General features: G+C 38.5%; 1 protein-coding gene across 4 annotated transcripts in view; it reads right to left on the minus strand.

The window, feature by feature from the left end:
• The window catches only part of tiam2a (TIAM Rac1 associated GEF 2a), a 108,826-nt gene that overhangs the window by 1,554 nt on the left and 81,773 nt on the right, over positions 1-25,499 (minus strand). For all 4 annotated transcript variants that reach the window (XM_081348014.1, XM_081348011.1, XM_081348012.1 and 1 more), the window contains 11 exons: positions 11,193-11,381; positions 8,979-9,047; positions 8,232-8,357; positions 7,534-7,642; positions 6,363-6,542; positions 4,485-4,603; positions 4,280-4,388; positions 3,927-3,985; positions 2,485-2,581; positions 2,299-2,380; positions 2,051-2,208 (listed from right to left, as the gene is read on the minus strand). In XM_081348014.1, coding sequence (XP_081204140.1) covers positions 2,051-2,208; positions 2,299-2,380; positions 2,485-2,581; positions 3,927-3,985; positions 4,280-4,388; positions 4,485-4,603; positions 6,363-6,542; positions 7,534-7,642; positions 8,232-8,357; positions 8,979-9,047; positions 11,193-11,381 — 1,297 coding nt within the window. The remainder of the gene's footprint in view (positions 1-2,050; positions 2,209-2,298; positions 2,381-2,484; positions 2,582-3,926; positions 3,986-4,279; positions 4,389-4,484; positions 4,604-6,362; positions 6,543-7,533; positions 7,643-8,231; positions 8,358-8,978; positions 9,048-11,192; positions 11,382-25,499) is intronic.

Below are 25,499 nucleotides of genomic sequence, written 5' to 3' on the forward strand. Positions count from 1 at the left end.
TATCGTCAATACATCACACCATGTCTACACTGTCGAAATGCAATGCGTTATCACATGCATCTAGCTGACAAGACACCCTATTTTTGTTCTTAACTTGCCACAGCTACACAAGTCACTTTGTTTTGACATTTCAGAGCAGTGGTTTTCAATTCTTGTCCAGGAGACCAACCTCTCTCTCTTAACCGACACAGATTCAGATCATCGGCTCATTAGGGGAGAGCTCCATGAACTGAACTTGTGCTGCATCCCAGTTCGCATACTATCCATCCTACATAGTATTCGAAATTAGAATTAGTGTCCCAAAGCATAGTATGTTGAAATGAGTATTTTTAAAGATAACCGGACGGTCTATTTTTTTCTGGTTAGAATCCGAAGTGCAGATCCGTGCACACCTAATGGCTAATATTGCCCACAACCCATTGCGTGTTGGACGAGTATTCGGTTACAACTACAAACACGAATAAAGTGTTAAACTACAAACATGGCGGAGTCCGACAAATAAGTAGAGTGGTTTTTAGATAAAGGGGTTTCAGTGATTCATAATCCGTATCTAACTTGACGAAAAGATATTAATTCAATGTGATCCACATTATATTTAATCTGCAATAGCATTGAGAACTTTTGTAGTATTACGTTTGGTCATTAACTTTTAATTGCATCAGTATGCAAATTGCAAACACTCAAAGGGAGTTCTACGCATAAAAAACCCACGACTGGCAGATCAATGTGCTACAACACTTCTCTCCGATATGGAAAGAGATTAAATTAAATTGAAAGTGGAGGATTTTAACTGTGGCAAGATGATTGACAGTTACAGGCATCCTGTCACCGTTTAAACTGCCCTGAGCGACAGAGCTGTCCGTTAAAGACGCAATTATAATGAAGTATTATGTCCCAAAGCTTGCCTACGTTTCTGGTACACACTCAAAAATATGTACTTCTTTACAAAAACAGTACAAACGTTTAGGACATAGTATAATTAGGCAAATTGAGACACTGCATGAGTGTGTCAGAAAAGAGAGACATACAAAATGTTCAGAGCGGTGGGTCTCCAGGACCAGGATTGAAAACCACTGCTTTAAAGTGAATTGACCCAACGACCGATAAATGAATGAAAGCCCAAATTGCTGCGCTGTTGCTGTCCACCATTTTGTCCATCAAATTTTCTTCACTAGCTATCCGGAATGGCTAGTTAGTGAAGTTTTGTTCATTCTGTTCTCGAAATTAGGCAGTAATCTAAAAAAATGCAAGCGTTTGATCAGACATGTTGTTTTTTATGACACTGACCTTTTTTCATTTTTAAATATTGTGATATTTTCTCCATCAAATAAAAAGATTAAGAATAAAGTGTGTGTGTGTTTAGGCCATCATATGTGTGGATTATTTGGTTTTATTTAAAAAAACAGGAGCATGCTGAATGGAACCTGGTGTGAAGCTTTGGTTTCAACATCTGGTTGTTCTGATAAGTAATATGTAAAATGATATGACATGCAGCTGTGACAAAGTTAACTTTATTTTAAGAAAAATGTACAAAAACACATAATTTACCCTTGTTTGCATCTGCAAAGTATCCGGTACACATTTTTCTGTGTGTTAATGTCACGTGTTAATGATACTTTTGTATGTCTCCTTGTAACTGCGCTATTTTCTCGTCTTCTACCATATTTTTGTTTGTTTTTCAACATAACCTGATACAAAAGCTTGTCCTTTCTAATTTATGATAAACTATCATGTATAATAACGAACAAGCCAACTCGCAATATCCTTTTGTTTGACAGACAGCATAGAGACCCTTAAAAGTTAACCACTATCATATGGTTGCTATGACCATGGTTATATATTTTAATAAGTTCTGAAGTTCAAAGCCAGCTTGTGATGTAGTCATTTTTTACCAACGGTGAACAGACTTTGAAGTCTTGCCTCAAGATTATAGCGACTGATCTGTAATGTGCAGCTTTAACACTTCCACAGTGATGCATCACGATGTTGGCCACTTTTTCCAATCTAGACACATTATCAGACATGTGAGTAAAGGGGAGGTCACACTGACCTAGCTTAGCAGAAGCTGGCAAAGTTTTCCGAAGGGGAGTGAGTCTCTTTTTACAGACTCTCTCAGAATTTTGCTCAACTCTTTGCATGTTTCGACGCAAGTTCTCCCGCAGGATGGAACGCATCACCCTGATGATGTTGACTTTGCACTCTGGAGTGCTGCAAGTGAGAGAAACGTCAAATGTTAAGCTCTGTATGGAATAAAATGGGACAAAAAAGTTTATAAATGACCAAGTAGATAATTCTTACCTGCTACACAGCTGGAACACCGTCTCCGGCCTGCCCTCTTTCTGGGATTTGGTGTGGATCAGCTCCCAGATGCAGTCTGTGTCTTCAGACAGCATTAAAAGGCAAGGTTGGTTATTTGTACATTTAAAAATGACTGTTAATTATTACTGTCTCTATGAGCTCAAACAAGCCAGACGTGTCTCTTACCTGCAGTATTGCCCAGTCTGACCTGTAGAGCTGACAGGGGAATGAGCCAACGAAACTTGAATGGATCCTGATCTCCATGGGCTGATCTTGAAGTTGGCTGGCAAACAAAGGATGCATATGAAATCAAAGTAATGTATATATTTTTCTAAAGGGGTTATATAATGGTACATGCACTTTTACAAGTTGATTGTACTGAAATGTGTGTTGGCAGTGCCTGTACACAACCATCATAAAATGATAAAAATCCATCCAGTGTTTTTTTTTTTAAATCTTCTTATATGTTTTCCCCCATCTCAAATCAAGCCGTTCGACCTAGTGACGTCACAAAATCGACGCCCCTCCCACGATGGTTGATTGACAGCAGCGTTTCAACACAGACCCGCCCTCGTGAGCGAGCTGTCAATCATAGCCCGTGCCGACCGACGCGTTCATTGTTGATAGCTGGAGCACTGAGTAGAATGGCGTCTAAGCGATTGTGGTGTTCTGTTCTTGGGTGTAATAACGAACACAGCAGTCATTATGATGTTCCTAAATCCGAACCGCTGAAGACGCAGTGGCTGAGTTTGTTTTCGAAGGGAATATTCCCCACAATCAACGTCAATGCTTTCATGTTTGCGCGAATCATTTCACTGCTTTACAAAGGAGGATCAGTAAAAAGCTGGTTAATTGCCAAGAAGCTGCTCTTGAAAAAAGGATCGGTACCAACTATTCGTGTTCCTGCTGCACCTCCAGAAGAACTGAAGTGAGTGTAACGTTTTATTAACCTTTATATTAATATTTATATTAATCTTTGCAAATCGCTTGCACGCTTCACGATGAATGCGGCTATTTTTACACTCAGGGTACATTACGGCATGTTTTCTATGTATGATGTTCTCAATATAACTCATAATCCCACGTTTATAATGAACAACGCGTTATGGTTATTGTGTTATTGTGTTACAAACGGTGTACGCACAGAACAGAGGGGCGGGGTGAGCAAAGCGCATTATCATTTAAAGACACATGCACTGAAACGGCGTGCTGAAAACAGAGCTGTTTTTGACCAGGTAAAATTAGTGTTTTCTTACAATACTAATGACATTTTTTAATTAAAGTATATTACAAACTTTTAATTTAGACCCTAAAGAATCATATTAGCTTGTACAAAAATGACATTATATGACCCCTTTGATAAAACTGTACTATGCGGATGTATAAAGTCTAAAACTTCAAATCACCAAACACCATTTATAAAAAAGCAATCTGCAAAACCATTTTGTTCCAAAATCTGTATTTTTATGTCAAAAAAGGATGACTAATTAAATGACTGCTCATATTTATATTTAGCATCGTTTTCTAAACTTGTCACAGTATAATGCATGAAAAAGAAATGACAAAATGATGAGACCCCATTAAGGAGCTGCGAGAGTAATTAGACTCGAAGTGAAAACAAGACTCACCATCTTCTTTCTCACTTTGTTGTTCTCCCTGTACAGCAGTATCACAGCTCTCTTAAAAACTAAGATAAATCAGAGTCAAGCAGATATGTTAATTTTAGAAAACGACAGAATTATTTGTCTTTGAGGCTACATAAGTGCTGCCAAAACCAGCCCAACATACTTTCACAAAGCTATAAAAAGCTCAGCATAGTTCAAGCCGAGTGTTGCATGACGTACTGTAAGAACTTTCCCATATATTGCCTCAGAATATTTAAGAAGCAGATTTAAAAATTACCAACATATTAAGGTATAAAACATTTATTTTGGCACAACTAAGAATGTAATGGTTTCATGGGAAAAGAGCAAAGCCTCACCAAAAACAGTCAGCTCAGGGTCCTTTTTCATACGGCCCAGTGATGGGAACGGGTTGAGCCAAATCACAGAGGAATGCATGAGGAACTGTCCCATGGAAATCTCTGTGACCTGGGAGAAAAAGAGGAAGAGAGAGGCAGATGATAACTGAATATGCAGTTAAATCAGGGTATTACCCTGGTGCGTTCACTAGATATGCATTTGTACCTCTTTCTCAGCGCCATTTTGCTCTGATACCAGCTGGTCAAATACTGCACCATAGTCTTCGTAGATCTTCTGCATCTCATTTATGTGGCTTGCAACTTTCTCCATTTCCTTAAGTGCCTCTGTAATAATAATAATAATAATAATAAACTGTCTTAAGATACATTCAAACTGGGCTTTGATTCCAGACACCAAACTGTTCACTGCAGTTTGTAGGGGTGTAACGATACCCTCATGTCACGATTCTTTGCACATCACAATACTGAACTCACGATACAATATTATTGTGATACTCCAAGACATACGATAAAAGGTTAACAAAAAATGTACTGTTGATTAAAATGCTAAGTTTGATATTACATTGTGGGTGTAAATGAATAGGCTTGGACTTGATGCATTGAACCCAATGCACAGGACAATGGTGACACCAGAATAAAAATATTCAAGAATCTGAAGCTGAAAATACAGAATTATTTTAGACGAATATGCTTGCACTCTGACACTGACTAGACATGTTTAAAATAAAGTAGGCCACTTTTTACTGGTTATATCAGACATTTGGCATTATCAGGACCCATAAATATTCCCCCATTGCATTATTAAACATTATATTCAACATTATATATATAGTACTGACACTAAAATTCTGAAAACTTCTTTCACAGTAATCTTTATTTTAGGTGAATTATACACAATTCACATTGTCACTATCCACGATACATATTGTTGCATTTTTGTATTGCGATATATTGTGACACCCCTTTGACATCATCTTGTAAAGGGAATGCCCAAAAAAAATCCCTCGATAACATTACTGGGAACAATCCCAGAATTTGTTTTGTGTTCAGTTCCCCCAAAAACTACAATTGTCATGGTTTACTTACCCTCATGTCATTCATGTTATTTTGAACAATTTCCACACTGGTCCCTGGTCACAACGTGCTTTCATAGCATGAAAAGGGCAGCTCAGAGATTTCCTCAAAACTCTCTTTAATTCTTGTCGTGGAAATTCTTAATACGAATACAACCTACTTAATCTGACTTCTTCACCACGGACAATTTAAACAACTTGCAGTTGTTAAAGGGATACTCCACTTTAAAATGAAAATTCTGTCATCATATACTCACCCTCATGTTGTTTCAATCCTTTATGAATTTCATTCTTCTGCTGAACAGAAAGGAAGATATTTAGAAGAATGTCAGTAACCAGACAGTTTCTGGTCCCATTGACTTCCATAGTAGGAAAAAAAAATACTATGGAAGTCAATGAGACCAGAAACTGTCTGGTTACTGACATTCTTCTAAATACCTTCCTTTCTGTTCAGCAGAAGAAAGAAATTCATACAGGTCTGAAACAACATGAGGGTGAGTATATGATGACAGAATTTTCATTTTAAAGTGGAGTGTCCCTATCTACTATAAGCTACTATCACTACCTCAATCTTTTGTTTTCTTTTGAGCGTAGAATCTGTTTCTCAGCTGCGCAGCATATACCTGACACGACTCCCAAGTTGCTCTTTGTAGAAATGAAGTTTTATTCACGGCCGGGAGATCACTGGTCACAACAACCAAGTGAGTCTCCTGAATAGAAAGATACATGTTCATCTATATCATACAGTTGAATAAAAATCAATGTCACTCAAGTCTTCTTCACTGTGATTTGGTTTGGTGATTGGTTTGTAATGATCTGAGCTAGTCATATGACTGTTAGTTCTACTGTGTTAAGCACTTTTTGGTTAAGTATGGCCTTTGACCTGAGCATCCTTAGTCTGCGTTTCTCTGTACATTTAATGTTGAAAATACCCATTACATCAAATATTTCTATCACATTCTCAACAACCCACCCACTAAAACTGAACTAAAGCAGCCCAGGTGATGTACCTGTGAGGTGGTAGTGTTCCTCACTGTCCGTGTCCGTCAGAGACACCAGCTCGCGGAGCAGCAGGGGGTATTTCAGCACTCTCTGCACTGGTTTGATGAGGTAGGACTCCAGTGTGGTCGAGTGCTGCTTGGTGGGATTCTTTGCATTGAGGAACTCCTTAAAGCATCGATCTGTTTTGGCTGGAGAGAAAAGACAAATCATAAATTCCAGCGCCACCCACTGAGCTAGATAGTGTTTTCTGGATGGCCACTGCAGGTAAAATGCACACAGGGCACAAAAATCCCTCCACAAGGAGGCAGCACAGGCTCCCTGACACCTCATTAAAAACACTGCAGTATAAATGCAACACTGCAGACAATGAACAACACCAAGGTGAGGATGCAGGGACTAGATTTTGTACGTCACGGAGCCTTCTGACCTGTCTTGGCTGGAGTTTGGCAGGAGTTTGCGAGGGGAGTTAAACACCACGACAGCACGCAGAATGATAAATGTGGTTCAAATCAAGAGGAGCTATTAGAGCAGTAATTGAGGCACTCCTCGCCCCAGATGGATTGACACTTCAGGGAGCAATTGGCAGGCAATTAACAAGACGACACAAAAAAGTCGTTTTCGCTTTGCAAACGGAAACCTTGGCACAACAGAAGCAGTGTGTGAGAATATACAGTATAATTATGAGCACCGCTGACAGACAGCAACACACACACTCCTGTTGTCGCGTCTGCGTTTCATGTCCTCACCCCGCAGTGGTTAAACAGAGTGTGTTTATGTTTTATAGCCATTACAGTGCAATTTCTGTGGCTGCTCTGAGGATTGCTCTCATCTTGTAATGGGATGAATTAAAAAGGAGGCCATGGTACAGTTTTCCACTTTAAATGTGGGCAGGGCAGCCTCTCATTCATTTCTCACTGGGCAGACTGCCCGAGATGGAGAACCAGGCTAATGTTGCACGCATAAATTAAGTTCAACATTTATAGTTGCTAATCATTAATACTCTGTAGATTATGATGAGAAGATAAACCAACAACGGCTCTTTGTGTTGTGACATTACCAGCCTAAAACATCCCAGAAGGACCCAAGACATTAAATCGGATCAATTGTTCTATATTTAATAGAAATATTCTATTCTACTTTATTGCTCATAGATGATGCAAGTGAGGAGTAATGCTGTACCTCGTTCCAGAACCTTCTGCACTTTAATGTGGTTGGCGCAAAAGCCACTGTAAAGTTTGAAGTGCTCTGCGTAATACAGAAACGAACCACCCAGTGAGAAGAGCAGCTTCTACAGTAGGTAAGGAAAGAAAGAAAGACAGCATTGAAATCAAGAAGCAAGTGTGATCCAGAAGTCTTTCGCTGGAGTCAGAATCACTTTGAGTGACAGTTTTAATGTTACCCATCCCACAAGTCATTCCAAACCTCTTTGATTTTCTTCCATGAAGCACAAAAGGAGCTGTTTTGCAGTGAATATGCTCGAGCTGCTCTTTATCATAATTAAACCATACAGAGCTCCAAAACTGACAAAAATTCATTACGAACAATAAACACAGCCTATATGACTCATGCACTATATACAAAGTCGTACTCAATTTTAAGCTTTTTAATTGAAAATCTTTCCCTCATTTGCATTTGCACATTCAAACTTGGCATGTGAAGCCATGGGTTTCCACATTTTGTGACTAAATCAATAAACCCTTTTGTGTTCCATGGAAGTAAAAAAAAAACTAGAATAAATGATATCAGAATTAAAAAAAATTGGGTGATCTATTCCTTTAACTTCAAAAAATGTTATTCCCAAAACAGGGAGCTCTCTACTAAAATGCTCACATATTACAGACGAGAGTATGAATGAAAGCCATGTTTGGCATGTCCACCTTGAATTGCACAGGGGTCTCGAGCGTGTGGAAGTTGGGGGAGGAACTGATCTTCTCCTCCAGGGTCTGCAGGAAAACTTTCTGGAAGTCCAGCATCTCTGGAAGGCTGCCAAAAAGACTTTCCATCTGGGGAAAGGAAACACACAACCATTAAACAGAACTTTTAATATTTCAATATTAATTCGTTAAAAACAGCATGCAAGCAAGGGATCCCAGTGTGCAAGGCTGCTTAACAAAAACTTTAATATAAAAGCGAAAATTACATAACAGAGTACAAATTTAGAATTTACTTCAAAGAAAATGGGACTCCATTTAAATCTGCAGATTTCGTTTCAGTTGTGCTTGCATAGACTTTCTAAATTGTTACTGCCACCCACATTGTCACAAGTAACTTAAGAACCAGCGCTAAAGCCACTTTATGTTTAGTCCTTATCTAATGTGTGCGAGGGCATGCTCCGGCGTCCATTAACGGGGCTTTAATATGGCCCACTTCTCAGCACATATTGACTGATCTTTCCTCAGGGACATCCTGAGCCATGTCAGGGTCATATCCAATTCACTGGGCGGCAGTCTGAAACTGGCAAGTTAAACGTGTGAGTCTTTGGCATCAGTCACAGGAGCAGGGAAAGTGGGAACATGCAAGCTTGTGGCAAATGAAGCATGATTTATCACTGTGCTATCTGTTATCTGACAACTCAATCTAACACTGACCCCTTGAATCCATCCCCAGTATGGGTTTAGCTTTACCTCGTCTTGGGTGAGAAAGGTCTCCTTTTGTAGGGGCTTCAGGTAAATTTCAAATAGGCAGTTCAGGTCCTGTAGAAGAAACAGACACAAGACATCCTGAGCACTCTTTTAATTAGCATTTCACATCTCCAGAATTGTTTTGACCACATTATATCCAGCTGTATATGGGTAATATAGTATCCTTATACTGTCAGTTCATAATTGTAAGGTCTGAAAAAAAAAAAAACCTTTTAGGAATAGGGATGTGCCTGATGTCGAATACCTTATTCGGAAAGGCACGGATAATGGCTTTAAAACGAATAACGAATTTTTGCCAGACCCATTCATTCCTCATGTTTGCTGGATAGCATAGCAATATATTACACATCAACCTCTAAAATTACTACGCAATAATAAATGAATGTAAACTTTATGAATGAAATGAGCAGAGCGAGATCACAAATAAAACTGTCGTGTTGCCTGGGCTCTGACAAGAGTGATAGATCAACTAAACTATATCATACACATTTTCTACTATATGATATCATTCAAGGTTCAAAACATTTAAATAGACACTAACACGAATGAGTGTAAACTTTATGAATGAAACGAGCAGAGAAGGATCGCAAATCAAACTGCCGTTGTGCATCTCTCAGAAATCAGAGATTTGATAAGAGTGATCAACTAAAATACTACATAAACATTTTTTACTACTTGATATGTTTATTTAAATGATTTAAATATTTAATGATATATCTGAATTGAGTGTGTAATGACTCCAACCCCTACCTAAGATGGAGTAACATTTTTAGTGATGCAGCGGAATTATTGTTTTTACTGAACCTGAAATCAAAGTTTTCATTTAGCTTAAAAAGTGAAACCAAAAATAAATGTTTATTTAATAATTAATCAATCACATTATTCATTTATACCATGGTCTGTCTGAATACTAGATTTAATCACAGTTTCTATCAATAACAACTTTAACTAAATTAATTATTAATTAACTTAATTATTAATGCACAGTGGCTTTGCATACACGGACATTAAAAAAAATAATGGCCATTTTTACCCTCCCAGTCAAATACTGAGCTGCAAACATCAATAACAGCTTAAACTTGTCAATGCTGGCAAATGACCATGGTAAAAGAGGGATAATCCACAGCTAGCTGTGCATTAAACAATCTGAATGCACAACCACTATGCTTTGCCTCCAGGCCATGCACTAAAATCGTTTAATGCACAGCTTGCCATGTATTATCCCTTACGTACCTAACAAATCAACTCTGATAAAGACTGAATTGTCTATAAACATTTCAATCATGACAACTCTTGAAATAGTTTTAGCATGTTATTGAATATGTAATCTTTCAGAAGATCCCTAATAGCGCCCCTTCCGTAGTAAAGTGAAAACACAGAAAGCCGTGAAAAGGAAGAGATGATTCTTCATGTCACACGATCTGATGCCACATTAAAGAGCATCTATTGTTTGAATTTTGTTATAAAATTGACAGAATTTGAAAGCACAGATTTTGTTTCATATTAAAAGTAATTAAATGTGATGGTTTAAAGCAAAGCCATTAATCAGGGAGATTCCTGTCACACATACAGTCAAAGTCTTCCCCTGACAGCCCACGACCCTGCGCCATGTGCGGCGGCCATGTTATGGCATCGGCAGACTGTCGGTGCATCAACCTCAACATTCTCATTAGGCTGATTTATAGCAGTCCGCCAGTGCCGATGCAGCATATCACAGACAAATAGCTCCAGCGCAGGACTCCCCCCCCCCCTCCCACCAACAAATCACAGACCGCTGAATAATCAGACACCTATTAACCATGTAGAGCACATTACAACAGAACAAAACTTGTAATACCATCTAAAGGTTCACTATGAACATCAGCAGTGTAAAACTTGCCATGTGTTGCCAGTTTCAGTATTACTAAGGAAACAGATAAGAGGGTAGGCTATCTTTTCAGGTAATTAATAGGCGGTCCTTCGGGACTCTATTCATCAAACGTGTTTAGCTAAAACAGCCATTTTCACCTCATAGGTCTATCATTAATTTGAGGTGTGACTTCCAGATCAGCATGGCTCTGGAAAATTCGGTGAAACGGTTATGTTTTAATGAAGTTGAAGCATCGTACAGACGACTACATGGATTTCTACTTGACGTGAGAGATCATTTCTTTCTGCTGAACTATGTTAATAGGGGATTACAGGGTCAGTTCTCACCTTTACATAGGATTTCTCTGTGTCCACTAATTCCTGGATGACCTTTCGCAGTCTCTCTGTGGCAGACATGTGACGCGGACAGGGCCTGAGCATGGGGACCTCTGGCCCCGTCTGCTCCTCCTGGCCCTCCATCAGACCCCCAGAGCCTTCCTGGAAGGAGTTGTAGAGCGAACACACTGTATCCACACTCTGCAGGAGACACAATTAAGATAACATTAGACTAGATACCAATGTCAACCAATCCATCGATTATTTAGGAAAACAATAGAGGCTACACACACACACGCACACACACACACACACACACACACACACACACACACACACACACACACACACACACACACACACACACACACACACACACACACAAAAGAAAGGTATAGGATTTTTTTTTTTGTGTGGCTTTTTGGGCTTTTTATTTAAATAAAACAGTAGGAGGACAGACAGGAAATCATGAGAGAAGAGAGAGAGGAACTGGAACGGAAAAAGGGCCTTGAGTCAGGACTCGAATTTGGGTGGCATGAAGTGCAACCCCACTGTATGTCGAAACACTTGCCCGCACGGCCATGGCTCTGATCTTTGAAACAATTTTCACTCACCAATTCCTTCAAAGACAATTGACAATTAGCATACAGTTTGGATTGGCGGTAAGGTTCTGTTTCGGGTAAGAACTCCCTGTGCATCCATGCAGCCTAGCATTGATAAGAGCAGGGAGAGCAGCGATTCATGTTTTTGATGACAATTACATTAAGGACTGTCAGAGGCTAAATCCTGACTGTAGACAAGAGGAGGAGCTGGGGATGGTGGAGGGTAATAAGCTCCTGAGCAACACAATGAAAGCAGCTGAAGGATAACTGGAAAGGAAACTTAAATAGGAATGCTGTGATTGCCATCGTATTCATATAGGTAGACATGAATCAGCTGATGTGAACTTGACTAACGTGACCTGCCAGAACTGACGCTACACTTGATTTGAAGTAATATTAGTACAGCAGCAACAAGTACAAGGTGAGAATCAAATAAATAAACTAGTAATAAATATATATCAAAACACATTTCCATTTTGTTCCATTTAGTTTTCACACCACTATTGTTCCAATATATGTTCCTGTTTTTCCTTCTGTCCACAAAAAAAAAAAAATCCAGTCTGTTTTTGTCTTCCGAATCCACACCTCTGCTCTGCGTTTAAAAAGAAATAGATAATCCAAAAGACATTTACCTACTGGCAAATCACCTGCTGTTTTCAGGCTAACTTGGCTAACGACCTTAATTTATTCCATCCATCAATTATATACATAATGATATAATTACAGCTGGGAAAAAGTTCTGCAATTAACTTTTGTTGTTTAGGTCATTAAACAAAATTAACGAAGCATCTTCTTTGCCAATTCCTGAATTAGCTAATGCTAATTTATAATGCGTTCCCCCACAGTGTCACGGTATGATCCAACTCTCGATGGTCCATTGGCGCTGCTCACCCCTGCTTCTGATGGACGAGACCCACATATACTGTATGCTGGGCTACCACTCTTTGATAATAACTTGCATTTATCATTTATGGGATTAAGACACACTGGTGTTAAGAGCAGAGATATATACGAACAATTGCGTTTTATCAAAAGGAATCGATGCTCAGATAAAATTACTGATACCAAAAGTTTCAAATAGTACTTGTATTAAATTACTTGTGTGAAAATGAATGTGCAACATTGTCCAGCATAAACATCAACAAACACACTATATAAAAGGTACGGCTAAATGAACCCATATTTTAATGGTTTTATATGAACATTATTTTAAGTTAATTTAAAAACTTGTTATAACGTTCTGTAATTACAGAAATCTGTGTGATTTATTAGTTATTTTTTAATCTGACAAACACACCTAGTTATAATTATAAACACATTTTAAAGTCTTGTTTATTTCAAGGGGTTTGTGATGCACTTTTCCAGGGCACATGATCTTCCTTTCCAGACACATCAAGACATCACAGACATGCTGTTAATAATTGTAACTAAGCCAATGTTTAGAAAACTAATAGTCTGAATTCAGTGTTTTAGTGTGTAAGTAGACCTAATGGCAATTTATAGACAGAAAACTACTGGACTAAAAGAAAACAATAAACATGCCAATGTTTCTCATATCCAAATGAGTCATTTAAGTTCTTAATTCTATTAAATATCATGTTTAATTAAATCTGAAAAAAAAGAAGTATGTTGTACTATACAAATGACTGTTCATTCATGGAAAATACAGTTTTTAGTGCAATATAGATTAAATATTTTAAAAAGTCCTTTAGTTCTCCACTGTTATCAGTGTATTGTGGGAAAACACGTATTTGAAAGCTTTTCCTAGCCGTGATGAGCAAAGAGGACAACGTGACAGAAGTGGTCCATATAAGAAGTGTGTGCAAGCATTACATAATTTATGCTGGATCTACACCCCAGAGACCGTAGCTACATCACATCTTCTTAAACATTGATCGTTTTCAAAATAATATGACACTGATGATTTGAGGGTCACATCTCATGCGTACAGCTCTTACAGTGGTAAGGATCGCAGCCAAGTTCTTATTAAGGTCGTACATCAATACAAACAGCAATATAGCTTACACTGAATGTCTCAAAATAAAGGTTTCAGCATCTCAGTTTCAGCTCTCAGAGAGCTGTGAACAAGTGAAACAGCTGAGAAGGACAGATCTGTGACCACAGGGGACAAAAACAACACCAAAGCCCTTTTCTGGCTTTAAACCAGCCAGACAAACTCCATATTGAACAGAGCACATACATCCTGCTGCTGCAAAAATATATATAAACTCAGCACTTTGACCTGTCTTAACATATACGTTAACTTGAGTCCAGTTAACCAAAGATCTTACAACAACTGATCAATATACAGGAAACAGAGAGCACCGCAAAGTGTGTTTGAGTGAAATGAGTCGTGACTAAACCAGAAGAGAAAAAAAAGAGAAAATAGGATCTCACAAGGAACAAGCAGATTGTTCTGCAGTTGGGTTTACTAATTACAGACCGACCACTCCAGAGACTATGTGCAGCGGCGGCTTCAAAGTCAGTTTAGCGTGCCGAGAGAGAAAGAGCAAGAGCAGGAGAAATAGGTAAAGCTCAGCCCAATCTTCTGACAGAAAGCTTTGCTGTGGTAGGACCACCCAAAGTAAACAGATGTCCCAGGACATCTTCTCAGACATTAGTTAAACAGAGATTAAGAAGCCTCAAAAACACTGCAGTGAAAAATCAACATTATGCCTCAGCATGTAGGTTGCATGAAATATGCATTGTGGACACATCTTGCAATGATATGAAGTATAAATAGCATGAACTGTATGCACACAAGCAGAAAAAAAAATGAATATGTTCAAACAGCAAGCGAGCAAATTATAGGCAGAGTGGGGTAAAATGTGTCAGTGAGAAAACGGTGTAATCTAGCTGCATAATTTTTGTCATATGACTGACTCTTTTTGTATGTTACATACAGTAACATGGCTTGACAAATGTGGGTGGATTTCAGCAGTGGCGTGTAATGCAGTCACTCCTACTAGCCACTTTGGTGGGTTTAATTTTACATATAGCCTAAAAAAATAAAAAAAATCATCAATTGTAGTCTTTTAAAAAGGCACCTGAAATAATAAACAAAGAGCAATGCTGTCAAAAATATCGATTTTCAATACATAGACACTGAAATATCTGAAATGCTTCCAAGACTCATTTACCGCAGAATAGATATAAAATACCATTTGCTCTTTCTCTCTCTCATCTCTCCGACAGCGAGTGACATACAAACACGCCTCTCCTCACTCGCTCATTTCTTTTGCTCCAGAAGAATATTGTTGGTGTTACAGGGCTTGAATTTTGGCGTGGGATTGCACATACTGCACATAATTTTACTAATTCCCGCATGTTTTGTGTTCAAACACAAAGTTCGCAAGCATAAAGCTGACTCTTAGTACTAAATCGAGTTCTTTTTGCTGCTTATTGCGCATAAATGGTGATAAAAGGTGCGCATAAAAAGTGACACCAGCCTAAAATATACATACTGACAAGCTATGAGATAATGGAAATATCTAGATTACAGTTTTCCCCCAAGCTGAGTGGTTAGAAACTTTGGAAAACAGTGGCTGGTGAGCAAAAAAGTTAATGTCAAGCCCTGCATAGTAATAAAAGTTATTTTTCTTCATGGCAGGTCAAATGAGATTTTTTTTCATTGCAAACGTATCCAGGTATAAAAATATCTATCATACATGTTGGTGAATTGTCAATGTACTTTATAAAATCAACCAATTGTTTGGCTAAAGATTGGCAATGAATTTTCAAATGAAGCATCTGGTATCTGCTTTGGGGTAAGTTGTGTCAGTGGCTCAACTAAGCTTTGGCAACAAACACAATACAACATACTATTACAAAAAAAAAATCACTATATTCAGATATTCTGAAAATTATTTATTTTCCTGTCTGACTGACAATAATGTGGATAAAACTTCGATATTGGATCAAGAGTTAGTAAATCTGTTAGTAAAAAAGTTGTGCCACAGAATAACTATTTTATAGACACTTTCTTCTAATTTCAGTTGATAAGAGTTAACCAGAAATTTAATTAGAATAGTAAAAATCAGTAAAAAAAAAAAAAAAAAAAATAGTCCTGTCATCATTTACTTACGAATTTCTTTTAAAAGACATTTTAAAGGTGAGTGGTGTCTAATGGGTGAAAATTAACATTGGACCCCATTGACTTTCATAGTATATCTGTGTTTCACAGAAGAAAGAAATGCAAACCGGTTTGGAATAACATGAAGGTGTCTAAATTCTAGCAGAATTTTTGGCTGAACTATCCCTTTATTACCCGAGTCTTTCCAATGCTCTCACGTGATATATTCTCAAACAGCCAAGATTTTGAACTCCAAACACATAAATAAGAGGCCAAAGGAGGCAGGAGACATCATGCTGACGCATTAATGGAGCGCTTGTTGAAGAATAGGTGGGAAAGCCCAGCCTGGGACAGACAGATAACAGTAATTGTGACTAGTGCTTTGAAGACCCCATACAGGTTCCTGTTAGCCTCACGAAAGCAACTGAAAATTATCTGTGAGGCTCTCCTCACGACACACACACACACATTTACGCTGAGTGTGAACTGGCTGTATAAATTCAAGTCACTGTGAGAATCTGACCAGCTAACAGGACAAACCTCCAAATATAGATGTAGAATTACAGAAAGTTACTGCATAGTGGCAACATAAAATGTTTCCAGCATCTGCATAGTGGTAACCAGCATCTGTTTGCATGCTAGGTGTCTTAAATATCTAATTAAGATATAATAAATGAATCGTGTGGAGGTGAAAAAGACATGCAACATAGTGCAAGACATAATATAGTTGAAAGCTTCAGTTCTGGTTTTCCCTAGATCCCTCCAGTGCTGTGAGACCAGCTGTCAAAAAGCTTCAGTCTGACAATCTATCCTACTTGACAGAAGATTTCCACAGCTCACAATTTGAAGAGGAACAAAACTGCTTGGCAGTGCACGTTTTGAAAGCTTGCGATCCGAATGACACAACTGACCCCACTCAGACATTATTACCATCTGTTTCAGGTTATCTGAATGCGATGGACAACACTAAATAAAGACAGGGTTCAATGCATTTTGAAAATGCTTTACCATACAATCATAAAAGACTCTTTTTGAGGTGGTCAGGGCACATCTGGTCACAACTGCATTTGTAGCAGAGGCATATGAAAGCAGTGCCTCCTCCAAAAATTAGGATTAACGGAAAAAATCAACACTACATAAAAAAAGGGTTCAAATCTTTTTAAAATCACTGGTTTTCTAAAGCACTCTTAAAGAGTATGCGCGTGACGTCACCGTCAGCTGGAGTGAGTGTGTTTACGCCCACTGAGTGGCAGAAACACTGAGCAGCATTGGTTGTCAGCGTGAATTCCGCGAAAAACACCCAAAACACATCTAAAACGGGAAAGAGCTTTGCGATTGACTGTCCAAATAGGTTTAACAATAAATCTGAGGTATATTTTTACAGACTGCCGAAAGCTGCAGAACAGAGAAGCAAATGGATCGCTGCAATTCATAGAAACAACTGAACTCCAGGCAGCGAAAGGTGGATTTGCAGTTATCATTTTGTGTCAATATGCCGAATTTAGGGGTAAATCAAACACTATATATTATATTGTTATATATTGTATTGACAACCCATAAATTTAATATTTACCATTGTATATTCTGCAAATAGGATGTTTTTAAATAAACACTGACAAAAGGGCTGGACAATATGAATATACATTTAGACTTTAAATGTTTTAGACTCTAAATTTACATTTAGATTTAGACCTACCTATAGTATTTATATAAAGCATTCACAGGCAAATTTGCTTTATTTATTCCCTGGTGTCGAAATCAGGCACATATAAATGTCAGGAAACACGATTCCTGGCTGCATGTCAATATCCATGGATCACTGAATCTTTGGTAAGTTGTAAGGAACACTATATCGAGTCCAACCTTTAGTTTAAACTGGAAATTGCTTGTTTTACTTGCGTTTTCGCACTTTCCCCTATTAAATCCAGTCACCCAGCAGCTCTTTTGCCACTCACTCCGGCTGAGGGTGTGTGTTCCAGCGGGAAAGTGACGTCAATGCATTCCCTCTATTTAAATGCATTGATTTTCCCACCTCTGCCTAGTATCCCGTCTTCTCAACACACATGCACACTCTACAAAAATGTGCTACTTGTTTACAGTAGTACATGTACGCTCCAATGGAAACAGCCGTTTTAAAGCACCTTCTCTTAATCCATTCAACAGCGTAAGGAATATGTGTCTACATGAGTTTCAGAGCGCTGCTTTCGCAGAAACCCTGGAATAAGCCGTTTTTTTGAAGTACGTGTAAATGGGGTCACAGTCCAACAGCGGATAAAGATTCAGAGGGATGCAGCGCCTCATCGCCATGCCTTGGTTTCACTATGCTCTTATAGAGCTAAAACACCATGAATGTAAAGTGCATAACCGCAAAGTACAGGCCGAAAAGTCATGTGAGAGGAGGCAGTGCCTCTACTAAACTATGATTTGCTCATTTCCCTGAATAGGTCAAACTGGTGGAAATGAATAATCTAATTACAAAGTAAACAACTTATTCACTTATATATTACCATTTTTAGACACTGCACTACAGGAGATTTTTCGTAAAAAAATGAACAAAAACATAGTACATTAAAAAAAAACCTCTTTACAGGGACCCTCACCCTAATTCATAATTTGAGCTGTCAGGTTGGATTTCACAGGAAATGTCAGTTTCACATCATTGCGTGGTTGCGTAACGTCCGTAAACAAAGACAAGACTGTCCGACTATTTCAGAGCATAGTCATATCTAAACTAATAAGCAACATCATTAACGCAATGGAGCATTCAAAGAGGAAACATTATTAAAAGAAAGAAAGCCTGTTCAGAGAAGAGTTTACAAGCAAAAAGGAAACGTGACCAAGCCTATAATAAAATGCATATCAACATCAGAATAGCTTTTCAAAGATGGCGACAACTCCAGAGGATTCAAAGTATTTAAAACAGACCCAGCGCTGGCCTTTTTGCTTCACAGCTGACGTATCTAGCAAGGTATTCGCGAGTAATGCCTCAACTCTTTACAGTGTTGAATTTTACAGTCTGCGAACATCACTACATCTGCAGTGTTTACACTGAAAAGAAAGTGAATTTTAAATCATATTTATAATAGTAGCCAGAAAATAGTTGGTGGTAACAAATAACAGCCACGCGAAATGTGCGTTTTACAGTACTTATTACTGTTTATGGTTTTATTTTTGAAACAATGTTTAAAAATGCATAAATTCATCAAAAGTCTTTAAATAAATAAATATCATATTAATATAGAAATACATTAGTATTACAGCATTATTTAGTTTATTTATGCCGTAAGGTAAATGGTGTTCCATCTGCACATAACCCAGAAATGTATTTGTAACGAACATTAATAAACCATTATTAAAATTAAATAGGCTCAATATAATATAATACACTATTTACTTGCCAAATAAACAATGAAATAATTAATGTAAATAACCCCATTAATAATAATAATAAAAATACTCTTACTGCAGGATCAATATTTTATGCAAGGATCAATTCTCTCAAACACCAATCAGTATTTCAAAATTGATCCGCCCTAAAAGAAATGCAATCAAGCGGTCAATAGAGACACCTTTGAGATGCTTTGTCTCCTCGTGACCCATAAATACACTCACCATGAAAAGCAGCCTGTAAAGTATCCTCCAGGCAGCTATGGCCTGGTATTTTGTTCTTTTGGCCAGAGAACTGCTCTTTCTTCTAATCTTGCCCACCCTGAAAGTTGGCATGTTTGTTGAGTTACTCTTCAGCTCTGGCCGTGTCACACACACACTCACACTCACTCAAGACATGTCTCCTTCCTCTAACTGCAAGTCACCAATCAAGCATTTCCATAATTCTAAGCGTTAGGCTAGTTTTCTTTTTTCAGCTTAGGGTGCTTTCTAAAAATCGATCACTAGCAGGTTTTGCGCACGTACGAGCTAGACTAAAACTGCTGCTGTCCACCGAAATCTGCATATCAATTGCTGGCTCGCATGACCCCGCTGCAGTTTCCAGAGAGCATAATGAAGCGCTCAGACAGTTTGCAAACACTACCAGTGGCCTATAGCCTTTCAATAACATCAACACAATGGAAACATTTCTGGATGGCCTGTGAACACTAAGGCTAACATTACCATGTGTGCTGAAAGGAGAATTGTCTGAAAGTATTAACCAGAACAACACAGTTGAGAGGAGAAAGAAAAAGACATCCATTTTATTTTATTCTTTTAAAATGTAATCTGCTTTTCTAACGGTATCAAAATAGTCGGAAGTTTTCCATAAACATTGAGCATGAATTCTCCTCATTTTGGCTCTGGGCTATCACACAGCTCCCGGGCAAATATCAATATTCTTAGAAGGATTCATGTGAAAACATACAAAATTGATGCCCGTGGCATCTCAGAGAGTGGTTTATTTCACATACACTAAACCCTGGCTAAACCCTAAACCCTGGCAGGATCTCAACAACACAAACACCTGCCAGTCAGATCCTTAGATCAAAACTAACCTTTACCCATGTCTGTCAATGGTGTGAATTGAGAAAATCTAATAAATATAATTAACATTTCTTACCAGCCTAGCCATGAAACAGTATTTTATTAAACGTGCTCTAATTGATGCCACACGTTTTTTAGGCCAAAACATTTTTTGTCACATACAGCAAACATCTCCTCACTATCTGCTAGCTGCCTGTCCCCTGAACACACTGTAAAAAAACGCGGTCTCTCTAGACACCACAGGCTCCACAAACGGCAACAAAAACAAACTGGGCTCACCCGCACCACGAAACACAACAAACAGTGCTCCAGCCAAAAACCGACAAGAAGTATTTGAGGGTGGGGTTTGGGGGGGTTAGTGTACGTACACATGAAGGGGGTGTGGAGGAGAGAGCAGCATGAAGAGGGAAGTTTGAATTATGGCCGACACACGACCAAAGAGACGATGTTCCGATGAACAAATTGCAAAGAAGAGGGACAAGGATAAGGAACATGCGAAGTACCGAATTTACATCGGAAAAACCTTTAAAAGCTGGCGAGAACTCCACCGGCAGAAGGGCTTCCAATTCGACATTCAGTTGCTCTGTTTTTGCAGAACAGGTAAATCCGTTTTTATTTCTAAACAGACGTTCATGTTCGCCAAACCAACACAAGGATGTAATTAGCTAGAACTATGCAGTCAGCGTTAACTTTGGTGAATACAACATATGTTTCTAGCAGCTAGCGATCAATCTCTATTGTAAATGATCAAGCAAATTCACAGTAGGGCGACAATGTGTGTGAATGATTTTTTTCACCCACTGTTTGTTATGAATTTGAATGTTCATTTATAGGCTGTATTGACAACTTTGACTAAATTTGTTTACGACGCCACCATTGTTTATGCTCACTGGGAAATGCGAAGCTAACGTTATCATGCTATTATTGGGTCCTTGTATGGGAGCTATAGTTATAACCTCAGGTGTCGAAACGATTTTAAGATAATGTTTCTCTTTTTCTGCATTCTGTTCTGCAATATAGAAAAGCATTTATCTAACTTAGTGACATTACTCATTGAATGAAGTATCAGTAAAACTTAACTTTGTTTGTAGTGACTACTTTGACTTTCCTTTATGCCGGAAGGGAGGGGAGGGGGGAGGAGACGGGATGAGGAGGAGGGAGGGTCTAGCTAGCCTCCGTTTTGTTTGACAACAATTCGAATGTCAACAAGAAGTTACGTCTCCCGGCATCGCTTAGAGCACCTTTAATAAATATATTTTTGTTGCCTTTGCTGTTCCTAAAATATTCGGCAAACAGCTCAGATACAAGCCCAGAGCAAGTGCTAGAATGACACTGACAATAAATCAGAAACAATCATGGGTTTGGACATTGAGAGTACAAAGTAATAATACTGTTAGCAACCAAACATTACGTCACCAATATGCAAGCATTTTGGATTCATACCAAATGAGGTGAGCCCATAAGTTTGGATTGAGCCATGTCAGTTTGTATTCTATCTTGCAATCTGACACCCAATTTCCAATGAATTGGAAAGAAACAATATTTCATAAAGTATTTGAATGGATGACATTTGTAATCTCAAATATATGCGCATCCTTTACTGAGGTAAAGTTTAAAAAAGCACAGTAAACCAGATACTTTTATACCAGTCATGACAGAAAGTTATTAGAATTTGGTAAATGACAAATTCTTGAGAATCCGACATTAATAGTGTGTATTTGTGGGTATCAGTCTATATCAACATCAATTTTATAACACTTTGTGCTTGTTAGGCAAGGCAAAGTTAGGCACGGCAAGTTGAGCTTGTTTCTATAGCACAATACACACACAGCCGAAATTCAGTTTTGCTTTTCCTGGCAGCACAAACAAATATCAATGTCTTGCTCGTGCGGAAGATAAAATGTGCTCTTCTGACCTTTAAGTACCAGTGCAATTGCTTTAGAATATCAAAAAAAAAATAAATAAGAAAGAGCTACCTCTACCATGATCTTTTCCCCCAGTTCTCTAAAAGTGCAAAGTGGGATATATTTTTGGGGCATATGATTAATACTTCTTAATTTACCCTTCTTAAAAAAATCATAAAGTCAAGTTCTCCAGAGGCCATTTTTAGAGCTGTGCAACACACTATTGACTCGTTTAACCGACACTACACAAACAGACTTCAATTACTGTAGTAATAAAACTTGTTCCATAAAACAAAAGGAAATTCTACAAATACAATCACTGAGCACTTATAACTTCTCGCTTTATTAGCTGAATGAAATAACAAATAACAAATAGTGGTGGCTTCTCTGAGGTCGCAAGAGAGAGACTGTGGGAGGCAGAGGGATTACGGGTCTTATGTTTGCCAAAGAGAAGGATTAACCTCATTTGGCATATTCTGTGTGCAAGGTGTTAAACTAATGCTAACTCCCCTCCTCAACAAGTCACCACCAACAAACAGCAAATAACTCTTGCACCACTTAAAGTCTGACATTCTCATGTAATTGTGTTACTATCTGAAAACCGAGGCATTTCCAACTGTTAGTTAACAAGAGCTTGCACAAGAGTGCTGCTCATACAACAAAATAAAATAAAAAATGTATGGGAAGCTAATAGGATAGTGTCCCTGGAGAAAGCAATGACCATTGCTCAGAGGAAAATGTCCTGTCACAGCGCAGTCGAGCTCTGACAGGCTGTGATTCATGCCTGAGGTTACAGCAATTGTGCCTTGTAGCCATCTTCTTTTTAAAGCCCGATAAATAAAGACACACACACACACATGAATCAGCGTGGATAGCCATCCAACCCAAATGGCACTTGCAGTTATATGCTCTAGTTCACATTTTAGACTGTTATTATTCTTCAGCATCCAGTTTTTTAATAATGAAGCCCACTGTGTCAAAAGCAAATCTAAGCTTTGCCCAAGGTGGAGGGGGCCAAGTGGTTCATAAAAACAAATATGCCATTGTGATAATGACAAATATTGAATTATCACAGTTGGATAATGAGCCACAGCTAAAATAGCTATGTTTCTATGACAGCTATGATTCCTCAGACAGGAACACCAATGCAATCAACGCTGTTAAAAATATATCCACATAAACTATTTGGTAAAAATTGAAGAGGAGCCAATCCCCCCTCCTATAAATACAATAGCATTTGATACCATGAAAAGGGGTCTTTCGGCAGCGTTCTGGCAGGCCACGCAGGCAGACATCTCCTCTAGCAGTCGGGCCATCTTGCTCTGAAGCAGCCGATGTACAGTGAGAAGGGTTGAGTTAAGGAAGATGTCCTTGCCTTCCTTGACACAGTCTGGCCACAACCAGCACATGGTAAGGAACGAGCAGAGAAACTCGACGGGCGAGTGCTCACAGAGGCAGAGCTCGATGAGAGCGGTGAGGTAGATGCATGGCCTGGCATCCCGTTTGCTCTGCTCTGCCATTGGAGCCGACCCCGTCCCATGGGCAGTGCTCGTAGAGTTTGTTGTTCCTCTCCTTCGGATCTCTTCCCGACCTCTGGCTGTGTACAGTACTGTTAAATAAGCCCAGATTATTAGTCAGCTCACAGCCATATGCTGACTGACTGGCTTAGTCATTCCCACCCCCCTAGTTCAAAGCTAAACGCTGGGGGCCTGAAGCTGAAAATGATGGAGTGGCTCCCAAAATGGCTTTTGAGAACACTTTGTTCGGCTAAAGTTTTTGCAGCCAAAGATATAATTTTTTGAATGATTAAGACTTCCCATCTTATTTTAGTAAAAGTGTTTTGCCAAGCCATGTTTGAGACCAACTTAAAAGCTGAGCTAAGTTCATTGCCTGATATTTAAGAGCCTTTTTTGCCAAGTAATACAGCCCCTTTTCCCATTTAGAAATAGGGTTAATTTCCTAATCCATCTCTTTGTGGCAGATGGTTGACTGAAGACTCCACACGGTTACACTTTATTTTAAGGTGTCATTGTTGAGACTCACAGTTGTTCCTCTGCAAACAATATTTAAAAAAAAAAAAATCACTCCCCTTCTAATCCACCTCCTCAGCAGATTCATTATAGAAGGACAATTCAAGTTTCTTAAATCCACAAGCAAAAAAGCTTTGCAATAGAGGACACTTCATTAACATGAACTCAGAAAGTATGGTGTAATATATAAAATAACATCATATCCTGCAGTGCTGTGCACCACTAGCACATAAATGCACTCAGGTCCCAATAGCCGCGTTTCAACTGTTGGGCCAAAAGTGTTTCCACTGTCACCTCCAGGGCCCGCCGAATACCTTGGTCCAACTGGGGCTTGAGGAGTGGTCATGAACAAAGGCAGAGTTCAGGAGACAGTCAACACCGCTGCTCATTTCCCATGTTATTATATCAGGCTACCAGCTAACAATTAACACATTTAAAACAGGTTTCAGCACAAAACTCACTTTCAGACACCAGCGAGTGTTTGAAATAACTTCCTTGCGATCCGATGGGCATTCTGATCACTGTACGAGTCTGAAATATACCTATATGCGATGCTAAAGGCTACTTATGCTAACCATTGCCATAATTAATACATATGATTATGGAAAAAAAAAGAGACTATACTTGAAGAACAAATTAAATGTGATTATAATTGTGTATTTATTTGGTTTAATTTCTCTTCCATGTGACTTTTTTTGTTGATATCAGACTCCAATTAACTAATTTAACTCATATAACTCTTGTTCTCTGCCCATGAGCGCCCTCTGTTGCTCTGGCTAAAAGAATAAGAGTATAGTGAGACGGGAGAGTCCGTTCAAACCTCCTCAGATCACATAATTTAGTGGAAAATATATATTAATTCTCATTTTTTGCTTAATTAATTAATTCTATTATAAATTGATATTTTGTAAATAAAGTGGTAAATTATGTTTTCTTGGGCAAAGCGCTAGTATCATTTCATAAAATCGAAGTTAAACCACTGGAGTAATATAAATTCCTTTAATGATATCTTTACTACCTTTCTGGTGCTTAATATTGTTAGTTGTTTAGGCAGTCAGTGGAGGGACAGAAAGCTCTCAGATTTCATTAAAAAGATCTCCATTTGTGTTCCAAAGATGAACAAAAGTCTTACGGGTTTGAAATGACATGAGGGCAAGTAATTAATGACAGAATTTTCAAGTTTTTCAACGTTTTCCAATGTTATTTATTCTGTCCTGGTGTGGGACAGCAATAAGCAG

The sequence above is a fragment of the Scardinius erythrophthalmus genome, assembly GCF_964197995.2.
Source record: "Scardinius erythrophthalmus genome assembly, chromosome: 19".
NCBI classification, from domain to species: Eukaryota; Metazoa; Chordata; class Actinopteri; order Cypriniformes; family Leuciscidae; genus Scardinius; species Scardinius erythrophthalmus.